We start from the raw sequence: 14,656 nt of genomic DNA, 5'->3' as shown, positions 1-14,656 counted from the left end.
TTTTTTCTTTTCTTTGTGCCCATTATCAGGACAAGTATGGTAAGAGATCCAAGACATATACAACAGAATTGTAACACAAAACAATCCATTTAGTTTTTAAGATATGCGTGCATGCTCGCTGTGTCATTGTATAGTATGGGTTGATACCTTTGGGGTTCTATAAGCATACATTTATTTATTTGTACAAGCGTACAAGTATATGTAAGGTGTATAATATGAATTTCTATGGCCACTTGCAGGTCCCACGGAAAGGAGAGTGTAACTTGCGTCTGCGCAAAAGAATGTTTGTAAGAGAGTACACCAGATGTGTTCGTATATTATTTAAACAAATTCACAGACGGAACAACGCATAGTTGGTATATATTTAAAACATTAAATAGTAGGTATATACCTACTATTTAATGTTATAGAATTTGTAGTTATTGTATGTATATATCTAAGATTTTAGAAAATAAGTCCAAGAAAAATTATATTTGGCCCCCTCAAGAAAATTACATTCCATTCTTTTCTATTCCCTTATGATCATTCCATTCTATTCCCTTATAAACTCCCAAATGAAGCCTAAAAAATGAAAATAGGCTCTTCTCAAACTAAATTAACCCAAAAATAAAATGGTTACATGGCCAATTCTTTTGGCCCATGGCCCCCTAATGAAACAATTTTTTTAGTACAAATACAAACCCATTTTTACAAATCTGAAATTCCTAAAGTTATACTCAAGAGAGAGAGAGATTCACACACACACACACACACATATATATATTACTACCCCTTAACTTATTCATGGTATTACACAATTAGTTAACAATTTTATACGCTAATAACTTCTTTTCTTCCAAGTATGATTTAATTTGTAGTTATTGTAGACTATTTATGAGGATTTGTTTTTCTTGTTAGTTGTAAGTTATTTTTATATAGGATTCTATAACATCGTGTATCATTTGTGCATATATATAGTTATATGGTGATAGTTTATAAAGTTATTTTGCCTTTTGCAACTAATTAGTTTTCCAAAAATAAATACAATTATTTCAGAATTCATTGCTAGTGATGCAACATTACCTACCTTTAATGACTATATCTCAACTTCTTAAAAATCCTCTACCAAAATTTCTAAACGGATTTTTTTATTATAAAAGAAGATTTTCTAAAGAACTCTATAATTTTGAACATTAAAAGAGAGATTGCAACTAAATTTTGTACAAAGTCCATCATATATGATTTACTGAAAATTAAAACAACAGCGTCGAATTCCATTTTAGTAGATAATTTAGTTTAAATTACTAAGAAACAATTATTTTATGTCTTTTCTTTTGTTGATTCTATGTTTATATTCGATAGATGTTAGTTTGAATTTGCATGAAATATATATATATATATATATATATATATATATATATATATATATATATATATTCATGTTTCCCCCTCCTCCAACTTCAAATCCTAGTTCAGTCCTTGAATAAGTTAAATGATTCATTAAATAAGTCATGTGACTAAAAAAACATGTAAATAGTCCTTTGTGTTGCCATGTAATTAATTGGAAGAATTTTCCTCAAAATTGTAATATATTAGTGCTTCTCGATCCAAAATTATCTCTCTTCTAAAATCTTGCTAGATTTTTTGACAAATTGATCCTTTAATTTTTCAAAAAAGCCTAAGCTGCTTGATTGATTATTGAATTGATGGTCAATTACGTGACCAAGATGTTATGTGTTATAAGATTAGAAAACTGTGGTTTGATTGTTAAAACAAATATAGTGAGAAAAATTGTTTTAATAAGCTCTCCCAAATGAACATTTACCACTATTACTAAGAAGAAAAAAGAACTTGATATGCATTTTTTGTTAATTGACTTGATTGAGTACTTAACAGATTCATCCAGATTATCTTGATGCTGAAGCTAATATATCATACTTGGCATCTTATCAGGTAGTTTTTCACACCCCCTTTCTAGGTAACCAAAGTTACCATGTTTTATATGTGACACAGGCCACCATTCAGGGATTTGAAGGGTTTGGAAATATTGAAGAATTTTAATAGGAGAAGGGTACAGATTCTAGCCTGCTCAGGTGCTGACCTGATTGCGTTCGAAACAATTCCAAAAAAGCTAGAAGCAAAGTTACCTTACTATTTTGCTTTTTGACCTGTGCTAGCCATTGAACCTTTCAATCTACTTACCATATCCTTAAGTGTCATTCTATAATACCAGCAGATTCCAACATGCCTCAATTTTGCTTTTTATCATGTGCTAGACATCTTGTTTATCTGCAGTTTCGCTGGAGGTTCTTTCATGAAAGAACACATCCATATATTGAATACAATGTGAACCTCATATAAACTTTGGTTACATTCATTCATTTTTAATTCCAAAATCAACTTACAGCTTTAATTTGTATAGCTTAATTATGCCTTTCTAATCTATTACTTCAATACTTTTCTTTAATTTGTATAGCTTAATTAGCTTAATTTGTATAGCTATTCGCCCTTTCAAAACTTTTCTTTTTTGGTGTGTGAATAATATAAGTCAAATGTGAATTTCATCGTTTTAATTGAACCTTAAGTGCAAAACATGGTATACGGTCCACAGGGGGTCATGGATCCTTCCATAATTCACATAATGCCAATGCATTGAAAGGAATTAAATGGTATCACACTTTAATAAGGGTTTCAATCATCTCATTTGCTGTCAGAATAGTTTTTCCTTTACTAGTATATAATTTTTAAACTTCCAAGTAAAAAACAAGAGGGCATTTATTGAAATATGTAATCATTCAACTTTCACTAGGATGGATGTTTGAGCTCCCTAGATATATAGTAGGTTCTGATAATGCTGAATATTTCCTCAAAGCAATGAAGTTAAAAGTTTCCCTATTGCAGAAATCAACTGGTAATGTAGATGAAGATTTTGTGTCATATATAGTCAAGTGGAGGGAGGCTGGGGCTTCTCTTTTTGATGGAATGCTTGAGAGAATTGTCGTGTCATGGACTAGTTTGATTTGTGGTTATGCTAGTCTGGATTATCCTGACGAGGCAGCTTCTTTGTTTTTTAAAGTCTTAACCTTGTTAGAATTGCATATGGATTGATCAGTTCTGATATATCACAATTCTGATTTTCCTCTTTCTAGTTTTTGTGTAAACTTTAAGAACTGGTACTGTAATTAAGTTGTTGATGGAAGAAGTACTAGCTAGTTTGAAAAATATATTTAGTAATTGAACTAGAGAGGTAAGTGTTAAATTTTGTCTGTAACATCTTCAATTGGTCGGATGCACATTTAAAAATACAGGTTTATGGGCTTCGTAATGAGAAGAAAGCTGCTTATGGGGCATGTTAGATAAATGGAACGCTTGGGAGACACAATCCCCGTTGATTGCAACAGCTTATTATAAGGCTAAGTATCTTAAAAAGAGTCAATGGAAGCGTCTAATTTAAGTATGACACTCATGTTACTTTTATGGCCAGTTTGAATAGATGGAGAGTGGAGTAGAATTGGCTGGAAATTGCCAATTTCTGACCAACCTTACTCATCTCCTCTTTAGTCCTCTACTTCCCCTTTGTCATCCTCCATCCAAACTGGTCATTAGTGTTTAGTATGGGATGATACCTTTGGAGTTCTTAATCTGAGTTAGATTGTATTGCCATGAGCCATGTACGTAGTTCACTGTGCAATTGGGTATTGATTTAGTTTAATCAATTTATCAATGAGCATTTTAGTAGTATATCTTTCATTTCTATTCTCTTTCCTACAGCAAAACCTCCAAATGGCATAATAAATGTATCAAGTTAGTCGTTCTATAACCTTGATGTGAACGCCACATGATATTGTTGATTCTTGCTACACATAAGTAAAAATTTTAACGGCAAGATTGTGGAATGACTTGGTACAATCATAATTTTTTTTTTAACAGCTAAAAAAAAGAACTTTCCAAAGTTTCTGGAAAAAAAATAATAGGTCAATAATTTTTTTTGCTTAAATTATTCAGAATCAGTCCAAGTAATCCTTACCTCAAATGTCATATCATTAATTTCCAAGCCCAGCAATAGTAGTGTAATACCATTCTCAGTATAAGGAAGTGGGTTGTTTAAGTAGGAACTCGAAACTTATAGTCTTAAAGAATCAAGTTAAGGGCAAACTCTTAAGTCTAAATAGGAACTTGACTCTTTAAAATGAAGAATTACATATAGAGAATCGCTCAGAAAAGCTAAAATTATTTTTGTTAGCTAAAGAGTACTGCTGAGTGCATCGTGAAGCCACCACCCTTGGGATAGTAAAACACCATTTCCCACATCCCCATTTCACCAAACAAAAACCTTAAACACCATTAATTTTAAAAACCATTCAATGCACCTTTTATAAGTTCACTTCCTAGCTTTATATTCACCCAAATACCTAGAAATAGAATCATCCAAACCGTCGTCAACTCCTCCAAATAACCTTCTTCAAATTCACCCTTGCACGTGCAAAGTTCATGATTGTTCGAAGGTGTTGGATTGAAATTCCACCAAATCCACTCATGAAGCGAAGGCACAATTCCCTCTTTTGAAGGTAGGTAAAAGATTCATGGATTGACGAAGGGAATGAATATATAGCACTATTACGTGTGGAGCATCATCCATTCTTGAAGGTGATCCATAATCAACTTCTATAAAATAAAAAAATAAAAAAAATAAATAAAAGAGGTAGTGCATGCAGGTATGATAATCTTAACCCTTTTTTTTTAATTCTTGTGTGGACTATAAAATGTTTCTTGATTTTGATGACATGGGCAGAATTATGAGAATGAACATTCTTAGATTATGAATTTAATATGATTAAATGATGCATGAGATGGTTACTATTGTGTTTTGAAATTAAGTATCTCTCAATTGGTGAATAAATAACTCTTAAACTAATTGACAGAATGAGTGTTAATTAAAGAACAAAAGTTAAGTTGAAGGGTCCTTAGTCTAACCCTCAAATAGCATGTGTTCTCCATCAAAGGATTATATGAGGTGTAGGCCATAAATTATGAGAAGTAATACTTCATATATTCATTATTTGCAGTGAAATTTTCTCTAAAAATCACTTGAACAACGATGGCCACAAGTAAATTTATTTTCCTCCAAATGTACTAAATTTCTTACTAACTTCTCTGTTTCCATTGTAATCCTTTTGTATATTTAGCATAGTTAAGTCCATCACAACAAAGTCATTTTAGGAACTAAAAAAAAATTACTAAAACTAGTCATGAGATTGGATGGAACTAGATGAAAGCACTAAAATGAAAACATATTAACATTAATGAAAAAGAAAAAAAAACTTAAAGAATTAAATTGAAAATAAGTCAAATTACAGGGTATAATTTGTAATTCAACCTAGAAATAACATACAATTTAATAGAGAATTCAACAAATATTAATTTAATAAATTTAAAATTAGTATAGGGTTGTATAACATTAACAAACATGACACTAAAAAAATTACTTTGATAAACATATAAGGCATGACAAGGAGTTTGCATGGTTATTTCTCTTGCTAATTGGCTTAAACTAGATAAAATTCTATTAAGAAATAGAATTGTTGAAACAATTATAACCATTAATTTAAAATTCGTTTAGCATGACAAGGTGATTAAATCATGAGTAACCAACCAATTAACTAGATCATAGAGGTAAATGTGGATTTTTTTTATTTTTTTATTTGTTATAACAAGTAAGAGAGTGAGAGATTTAAACATAGATTCCACTAATGTAAAGAATTAAGCAATGCTTCACTAAGTCACAAGACTCTTGGTATCGTGGGTGATCATGGAGCAATCAATTTTTATTTGTTTTTATAAATAGTTACAATAAAAGAGGAGCAATTCATTTGAATTTGGATATTTCACTTAGAAATATCAAAATGTGCCAATTGCGCTACAAAACTCTTGATGAAACAATGAAATTATAAAGATTTAATTATTGATTGTATTGACGAAATACAATAAGTTACACAAAAAAAAAATTTAATCATGAAAATATTTTATGCTTGCTTTGGAACTACACGAAGCAAGAGTAAGTTGAGGACTCCTACGAATTGTAAGGGCACCTTTATCTTTAAGCCACACAAATATGTAAATCTAATTACAATAAGTAATTGTGAGAAGTTATAAAAGTAATAATATATCCATCCAATTCATTTGTAAGTTTTGAACTGTCTTGTAAATTATATTGATCACAATTAATATACTTTAAACATTTTATATCAAGATTGTTTTTTGTTAAATAATTTAGAGATTACACATTTAGAATATAGTTTTTAAAATTATGAAACATATAAAAATCCAATCTATTTTAAATATTTTAATTAATAAACATTATTGTACATGCCTTAACATATACAATTCAATAAAATAAAAATATACGTACCTATAATTTATACTAAACTGAATATATATTTTTCATAGAATACAAATGTAATAATGATTAATGATCTCCAACTCCTAACTACAAAATCAGTAATTGCCTTTTTTTTTTTTTTTCCTATAAGAGTAAAATAATATAAAAACATAGTGCCCATATCTCTAATTTTCCAAAAACAGCTACATAAATATGGTTTCTATTATACTTGGTTATTTGTAGCAATATATGTGTATATTTATATATATATATATATATATATAGAGAGAGAGAGAGAGAGAGAGAGAGAGAGAGAGAGAGAGAGAGAGAGAGCCCTCCTCTACCGCTGATTGGAATTAAAATAAAATGTTACAACTATTATATTTAACTCAAGTCAAAGCAAATAAACATTTCTTATTAAAGAGTAAAGACCATACACTATTTTCCGAAAAGGAATAAAATATTTTACATTATTTTGAGTATTCTACTTAATATTATATTAATCACAACTTGCCACATTTTTTTTCTTTATAAAATAGTTAAATTTTAAAATAAAAATAATAATTAGATATTTTCGGAAAAGGAATAAAATATTTTACATTATTTTGAGTATTCTAATTAATATTATATTAATCACAACTTGCCACATTTTTTTCATTTATAAAATAGTTAAAATGTAAAATAAAAAAATAATCAAATATTTTCCGAAAAGGAATAAAATATTTTACATTATTTTGAGTATTCTACTTAATATTACATTAATCACAACTTCCCACATTTTTTTTCTTTATAAAATAGTTAAAGTTTAAAATAAAAAAATAATCAGATACATAAATATTATAATTAGTAAAACATAAAGTGAAAATTAAAAGACACACAGAAATTCTTTTTTTTCTTTTACTAAAATAAAAAAGAAAAATACTTTAGTGGCTTATCCATCCTCCTTTGAGCTAAAAAGAAAAAAAAATGCCACGAAGGATTTGATCATTCATTGTAAACATTTGGAGATGTATGATGTATGTTATGGCTATAGAAATAGGAGAAAGAGGTAGAAGGGTAGAGAAGCCAATGAGAGGAACGAAGTTGTGGCGTACGTGGCGAGTTGTTGTTGGAGTAAATTGCATACAGTTGGACAGTAGTGAGTTTGAGGCGGAAAGAAAACCGAATATCTTCTCTTCTAACTAGCCAAAGATATTATAGATGAGATTGATGGCCTCATATTGAGTGGAACGTTCCACCACTTTCTTTGATACTTTGCCACATGGCACTGCCCAAAACCACTTTATTATTAGATTTATTTTAAAAAAAATCTCTACTTTTTTCTTTCTTAGATCCGATAATATCTAAGGAACATTTTTATAATATTTTTACAATAAATTATAAAATATAGATTATTATTTGTTTTTACGAGTAAAAAAAAAAATTTAAGATGTAAATTCAAACAAAGATAAATAAAAACTTACTGCTTATGATTTAAAACGGTAGTATTGTAAAAAATTTATAGACATAACTCTTTTTTATTATTTATTAACAGGGAAAAAATCAAATCAAATCAAAGACAAAAATGAAATCGAAATCCCCACCAGTACCTTGAATTTGTGGTCCGAAAATTTTGACAATTTAATAATAAGAAAAGAAAAGGAAATACGAGTGGTCCAAAACACACATCCACATCCCTATTTTACCTCTGTCTTGGGTTGGCAATGTACAGGTGGCAAAGTTTTATGACTTGAGTCGGCCAGTGGATATGACGTGGCTAAAAGCGCAAAGTGCGACTCTCACAGCCACAGTCACACACACCCACAAAAGACTTGGCTCATCCTCATCTAATTCTAATCTATCTATCTAAAACACTTAAAAAGCAAACAATATTAAATTAAAAAGTATCATTCTCTTTCGCTTTCTCTTTCTCTCGATGACTTTTCATCCACAACTCGTGGCCAACCTTGTTTTTTTCTTTTTTTTTAAATAATAAAATTTTCTCCTCCATATTTATTTTAGAGGATGAAGATATTTTAGTTTTTTGTTTTTGTATTTGTTTTTTTTTTCTCCTCGTCACAAAAAATAAAAAAATAAATATCATTGAATTTTTCAGTGTTGTGTTTTGACATATCCATTTCTTTGTCTCTCTGTCTCGACTAAAGTGACGGGTACTGTAGCTCCTAGTTCCCACCACTTTTGGTATCACCCATCTTTTTCGATACTCGCCTTTAGACGTAAACAATTGTCCTTCCCTAATAATTACACCGCTCACCACAGTATCATATTGATCTCCAAGTATAATTCATTTAAGGTATCGTGTCAAAGTAAGATTAATAAATGGTCAAATTATGAGTTGGAATACTTTTTTTTTTTTAGAAAAATTAAATATATATGTTAATGATATAATCGTTGACATGCATAAATTTATTGTAGTTGTGTGGTTTTTTTTATATATATTTATGTAAAATTTGAGTTTATTTTTTATTAAATGCATAAAAATATTTTTTACCAAAGCATTAACGTTATCTTAATTATTGTCTTTATTTTTTTTATTTAAAAGTATAAAAATATTTTTTAGCAAAGTATTAATGGTATCTTAATCATTGTCCTTGGAACATTCATTAACAAAATTCTTCATTTAATGCGAGTCTACAAGATTTAACTAAAAAATGAGTATAAAAAATTAAAAATAAGAGAATGCAACGTTCATAACATTTTTCACAATAAATCTTTGTTGGTAGGTTGTTACAAGTTTTTAATTTAAATCCATCAATAAAATTGTTTTCTTACCCACTAGTAATAGCAAATAACAACTTGCTACATAAAATTTATTATGAAAATGTTATAGATATAAGATTTCTCATAAAAATAATACAAGATAGAGGTGTGACTTGTGAGTGACTTTAGAAAATTGAAGGCAAGTTAGCTATATTTATTTAAATGGGAAGGAGGGAAAAAAGAAAAGAAAAGAGAACCAATCAAAAAGCAAAGACAATCACCACAAACAAAGAGTTGTATGACCAATATCATGGTTAGATCTTCTTATAAGAAAAAAAAAAGATTGCATCACTTGAAAATAATAAAGGAGTCCTAATGTCTTATAGTTTAATTGGCAACTCTTAATATAAAGGTTATTGTGGGGATTTTATATAGCAAGAACATATAAAATATAAAGGGTATTGCGGGGATTTTTGTCAAAATTTAATTAAATGTCATTTCAGTCCTTTTAATTCCTCCCAATTTTAAAGGAAATAATAAAATTTCTTAAAGAAAATAGATGAATGAGTATTCTCTCCTACTTAAAAAAAAAAAACAAGAGAATGGAAGATCATTTCTTATACATAAACTCCCAAATAAGGTCATAAATGAAAATTTCTTTGGAAATATATTTTTCAAATCTATCATTTTTCACCATTTTTCCTCCTCCCAAATTAGTAATTAGGGAAAAAAAAAAAAGGGGGAGAGGTGAAAGACTCTAGAGTATCAAACACCAACATTATCCCATTAGAAGGGAAAATAGGCAAAATATTGCTTTTAATGTTGAGCATGTCATCTTTTTTTTTTTTTTTAAATTTAAGATAAAAGGCTTTCCCAACTTAATTGGTACTTCGACAAATATTATTTAATCCAAAGAGAATTTTGAAAAAAAAAAAAACCTTAAAAATTGTGAAGTTATAATTAAGGCATCATGTAGTTGTAGATAAGAAGACATGACACGTGGGGACCTTCAATGAAATGCGAGTACAATGCTATCCCCCACTCTCTGCGAGTATACCATTGAAAAATAAAAATAAATAAGAAACACAAGTGTAATAAAAAGCGGGAGACAAGACAAGCTGAAGCCACGTGTCGGGGAGGGTTGTGCGACGAGAGCCACAAGAATCCATCGAATTCTCGAGCGTTCTGTGCATCTCAATTCAATTTCTATTGGAAAATTTAAGGTAAAAATATATATATATACGAGAGACCCAACTCTGACGTGGCGCCTCTCTCTCTCTCTCTCCTCTCTCTACTTTTTTTTTTGTTTTGGTTTTCTTCTTTTCTTCACAATCACAAGCCATATAGATAGATAAATAGTACTTTAAAATAGTTATATTACTTTCCATTTCCAACTAGGATTTCATTTTCATTTCCCTGACACCAAACCCAACTTTTCTCTCTGCCTTTTCTCTTCTTCTTCGTCTTCCTTAGCTCTGCCTTTCTCCTCCTCTCTGTGTTTTGGTTTCAAAGTCATCACAGTTGTTGTTGTTCTTGTCTTTAAGGAGCCACATGACTACATGACATGACTAGTTGGTTTTTTTTATTCTTTCTTTGTTCGTTGATCTGATCTCTCTTGATTTTGGATCACTGAATCAAGAAACCCCACAAAAAAGAGTAAAAGTTGGGTTTTTGTTTGTTTGTTTGTTTATTTATTTTTGGATGAAGATGGGTCGGGTCTGGTCCATTTACTGTTAAGAATTGGTTCCCTAAGGCAAGGCAAGGCAAAGGGGGAAAAAAAAAAAAGGGAATCTTGGAATTTAAGATTTTTTTTTTTTTATTCTCTGCATGCAATTGCAAAAGGAGTAAGTAGTAGTGATACCACTGCTGACCGAGTTTCTGCATTCATGGCTATTCAGGTATCAATCAACAAAGCTTTTTTTTTTTTAATAAATAAATTATTTGTTTTTTTGGGTGGTAATTACTAATTACTAAAAAAAAAGTACAAAAAACCCAGATATGATATTGAATTACCAAGTTTAATTTGAATTCCGATCAGTTATGTTAAAATTAATTATAGTCAAACATCACCATAACTTCAGCTATTAACTTTGACCTAAAACACATATGCTTATATAACCTTATTAAATTTTTTTTTTTTAATTTCATAACATTTAAATGATAGCAGTTTTGCACAATCCTGAAAAATAGGATGGCTTCTTTTTTTTCTTTTTTTTTCTTTTTTTCTCTCTGCTTTCCTGTCCATTCATCTATTTGGAACAATTTTCTTGCAAATTATCTTTCTTGTTTTGACAATTGTTGTTGGGTTCTTCACTATTTTCATGTTATTTGGTTTTGTCAATGGGAAATTACTCATAGCCATAGAGGAGTTTTGTGATATAGTCTTTTGTTTGAGGCCTGTTAAATGTTTCCTACTTAATTTGCCAATAAAGGAAAAAGAATTATAGAGGCTATATATCATTCACTCTTAACTAATTTAGTTGACTGAACAGTTTAAAAGTAGCTTGTTGTTGTTGTTGTTGTTGTTGTGTTAGGTTAGCAAATAATTTAAGAATTATGTTGTCAGATCTTGCTAACATTTAAATGATAACTTGGTACTTCAAAATTTTGCAAATTTTCTGTGACTAATCTGGAAACTTTTTTGATGTGGTCTGTTTTCTCTTTTGGCTATAGGATCAAAGTGTCGGATCTCGTTCACATTCTGTGGTCCAGGCAAGCAATGGAATATCATTGAGTTCTGGCCTGCATTCTGTAACTGGTGTCCAACTAAGGGATCAGTTTTCTTGTGGCAATGATTATGCTCCCAAGGTTTTTACCTTTTCTGTCTTCTTCATGCTCTACTTCTGCTCTGAGTTTGTTCTTATGGGTTGTTTTTGTGTCAATAGGTTAGGAAACCATACACAATCACAAAACAAAGAGAAAGATGGTCGGAGGAAGAGCATAAGAAGTTTCTTGATGCTTTAAAGCTGTATGGTCGAGCGTGGCGACGGATAGAGGGTATGATTCAATATTTCAATTTACATTTCTTATATTCTCAAGAAAATTCCTTAACTATGATCCATTTTCTTACATTATCTGGTTTCTATAACAGAACACGTGGGAACAAAAAATGCAGTTCAGATTAGAAGTCACGCTCAAAAATTCTTCTCCAAGGTTTACTGCTCTTATTCCAGTACCCATTTCCCTACCATAATATCTATGTCCCCTTTGTTAAAGTAAGTTAAATTTTTATGGACCCCAAGGTGTGCAACCTTTCTAGATGGGTTCATGCATTCTTGCTCGGTGCCATTCTGATTCCCCTGCTTTTTTGTCTTTGTAATAGATTGCTCGCGACTCTAATTGTAGCAACACAACCTCCACAGAGCCAATTGAGATTCCTCCTCCTCGACCAAAACGAAAGCCTATGCATCCTTACCCCAGGAAACTTGTAATTCCACCTAATAAAGAAGTCTCTGCTCTGGAACAGCCAATAAGGTCTACATCTCCAAATTCATCAGTTTGGGAACAAGAAGACCAATCTCCAACCTCAGTATTATCTGCAATTGGTTCAGATACAGTGGGGTTCACTGATTCAGATACACCAAATGGCAGCTTATCCCCTGCTTCATCTACGGCTGGTGTCCAACCTGAGGGCTTAGTACTATCTGAACCCAACCAATCGACCGAGGAAAGTGCATCTCCATCACCAGCTCTAACAACTGTTGGTTCAGTTTCTGACGAGCAACTTCCCATGGTACTTGCTGATCCTTTGCTTGACAACATATTTGTCCAATTCAGTAAATGTCAAATGAAACCTTTTATTATATTCTGATGTTGTTTTATTGTTGGCTTCAATTCCCAGAAATTCGAGTTGTTTCCCAGAGAAAACAACTTTGTTAAAGAAGGTGCATCAGAGGAAACGTCAAACCGGAGTCTTAAGCTTTTTGGAAGGACTGTGTTAGTAACAGATTCACACAGACCATCTTCTCCCACCATAGTGGCTGGTAAATCAATGCCTGCGGATATCCTCGAGGAAAAAGTTGTGCAACCATTACCATGGAACTTTGTCCCCCTGAAATCTACACAGGGAAATACAGAATATTCTTGGAGTCCTTCAACACAGGGTGGCCTCTATTTCATGCAATGCCAGAAAGAAAACTCATATATGGCAGAAGCTAATTCTGCTGCTCCTATACCATGGTGGACCTTTTATGGGGGTTTACGTTTTCCTGTCATGCCATTCCATGAGGTCGAGCAATCAAAAGCACATTTGGCCTCTGATCTAGAAGAAGTCCAAGGTAAAGAAGTTCAGAAGGAAGGGTCTTGGACTGGTTCAAACAATGGATCAGTAAATGATGGGAACAATGGTGATAAATGTTCAGATGCTGAGACCCAGAGTTGTCCACTTTTCCTTAAAGAGGAGAATCAAGAGGCAGGCCTAGTTTTCCAATTAAGACCAAGTGAAAATTCAGCCTTCTCTGAACTAGGAAGGAGCCCTGGAAAGTGTTTGAAAGGGTTTGTCCCATATAAAAGATGTGTGGCAAAGAGACACACACAGTCGTCAACAATAAGAGGGGAAGAGAGGGAAGAGAAACAAATCCGGCTTTGCTTATAGTGTGCCTCAGTGTAGTTTTCCTAGAGCAGCTTCCTTTCTTAGAAGATAGACCCTTTTTAACAGGCCGAGGGACTGATCTGGTTACAGTTTTAGTGTTGGATTATGGTGGTTTCAGCTGCTGGATGACCGAGGATGAGAAATAAAATCGGGTTTAAGCAGCAGCCATTTCTGCAGCTTTGCAAATTCTTATCTAGTTGTTCTGTTTTTACCTCCCAACTGTTCAAATCCATAAGCCCATCTGTTCTTGTATGCACAAATATTTCTCTTCGTGTTACCCTTTTTGTACTCAACATTAGCTTGTGTATACCATCTACTCTTTTCCTTCTCTGAACTGTGAACCACTTGGGTCGCTTGTTATGTTAAAAAAAGAATAGTTTTTGATTATTTATTTAATTGTTAATTCATCAGCGTCTGCAATCTTTTGAGCTTGCTTTATCAAGAGCGCTTTAACCAGAAAGGCCTGCTGTTTTGCAAAAGAAAAGTCATTACTTTGTGAGACGAAATGGTGTGGTAACAAGATTCTTTCACGTGTTTCTAAAATATGAAAGTAGTGTTGGAGCTTAAAAATGAGAGAAAATTGCAGAGACCATGATGTATATTTCTGGAGTCTTGGGTCTATTATTTGGTTTGGCCATTGGCAGCTAGGTTCAAAACTCAAAAACATTTTTTATGTACTCTACTCCTCGATCTAAACTGGGTCTGACAAGTTATGTTAGAAATATTTTGTTAAATAATTAAATTTATTATATCATAGTAGCTTAAACCTAAAATTGATAATTTAACAAGTTATACACAGAAGATACAGACAGTAAAAGCAATTTGTGAGAGGTTTTGGAGGATGAAGATAGATCTATTGGGATATTATTCTCTTAAGTATTTGTGTGAAGAAATTAGCTTAGTGATGAATTACATGGCTAGACTAGTGGGTCTAGCTGTTTCTACAACATAATTTTTTAGCCTTTCATGAATTCCTCTATTCCAAAATCTCTCCGAAGGCTGTTGTT

At 31.4% G+C, this 14,656-nt stretch overlaps 1 protein-coding gene across 1 annotated transcript; it reads left to right on the top strand.

The window, feature by feature from the left end:
- The first annotated feature begins 10,560 nt into the window (after positions 1 to 10,560).
- LOC142621981 (protein REVEILLE 1-like) lies at positions 10,561 to 14,038 on the top strand. Its single transcript, XM_075795381.1, has 6 exons — positions 10,561 to 10,956; positions 11,732 to 11,866; positions 11,944 to 12,055; positions 12,150 to 12,211; positions 12,381 to 12,791; positions 12,900 to 14,038. Exons 1-6 carry the CDS (start codon positions 10,945 to 10,947, stop codon positions 13,650 to 13,652), a joined length of 1,485 nt encoding a protein of 494 aa, XP_075651496.1. The 5' UTR covers positions 10,561 to 10,944; the 3' UTR covers positions 13,653 to 14,038.
- Positions 14,039 to 14,656: the final 618 nt, after the last annotated feature.

This window comes from Castanea sativa, chromosome 1 (assembly GCF_040712315.1).
Source record: "Castanea sativa cultivar Marrone di Chiusa Pesio chromosome 1, ASM4071231v1".
Taxonomy (NCBI): Eukaryota; Viridiplantae; Streptophyta; class Magnoliopsida; order Fagales; family Fagaceae; genus Castanea; species Castanea sativa.
Note: the sequence above shows the minus strand (reverse complement) of the source record. Positions and strands in the feature narration are given on the sequence as shown.

Bases quoted from the DNA above. Each gene is read 5' to 3' on its own strand.
- LOC142621981 (XM_075795381.1), top strand. The intron at 11,867-11,943 runs GTTTTTACCTTT...TTGTGTCAATAG, and splicing joins GCAATGATTATGCTCCCAAG to GTTAGGAAACCATACACAAT. The intron at 12,792-12,899 runs GTACTTGCTGAT...TTCAATTCCCAG, and splicing joins CTGACGAGCAACTTCCCATG to AAATTCGAGTTGTTTCCCAG.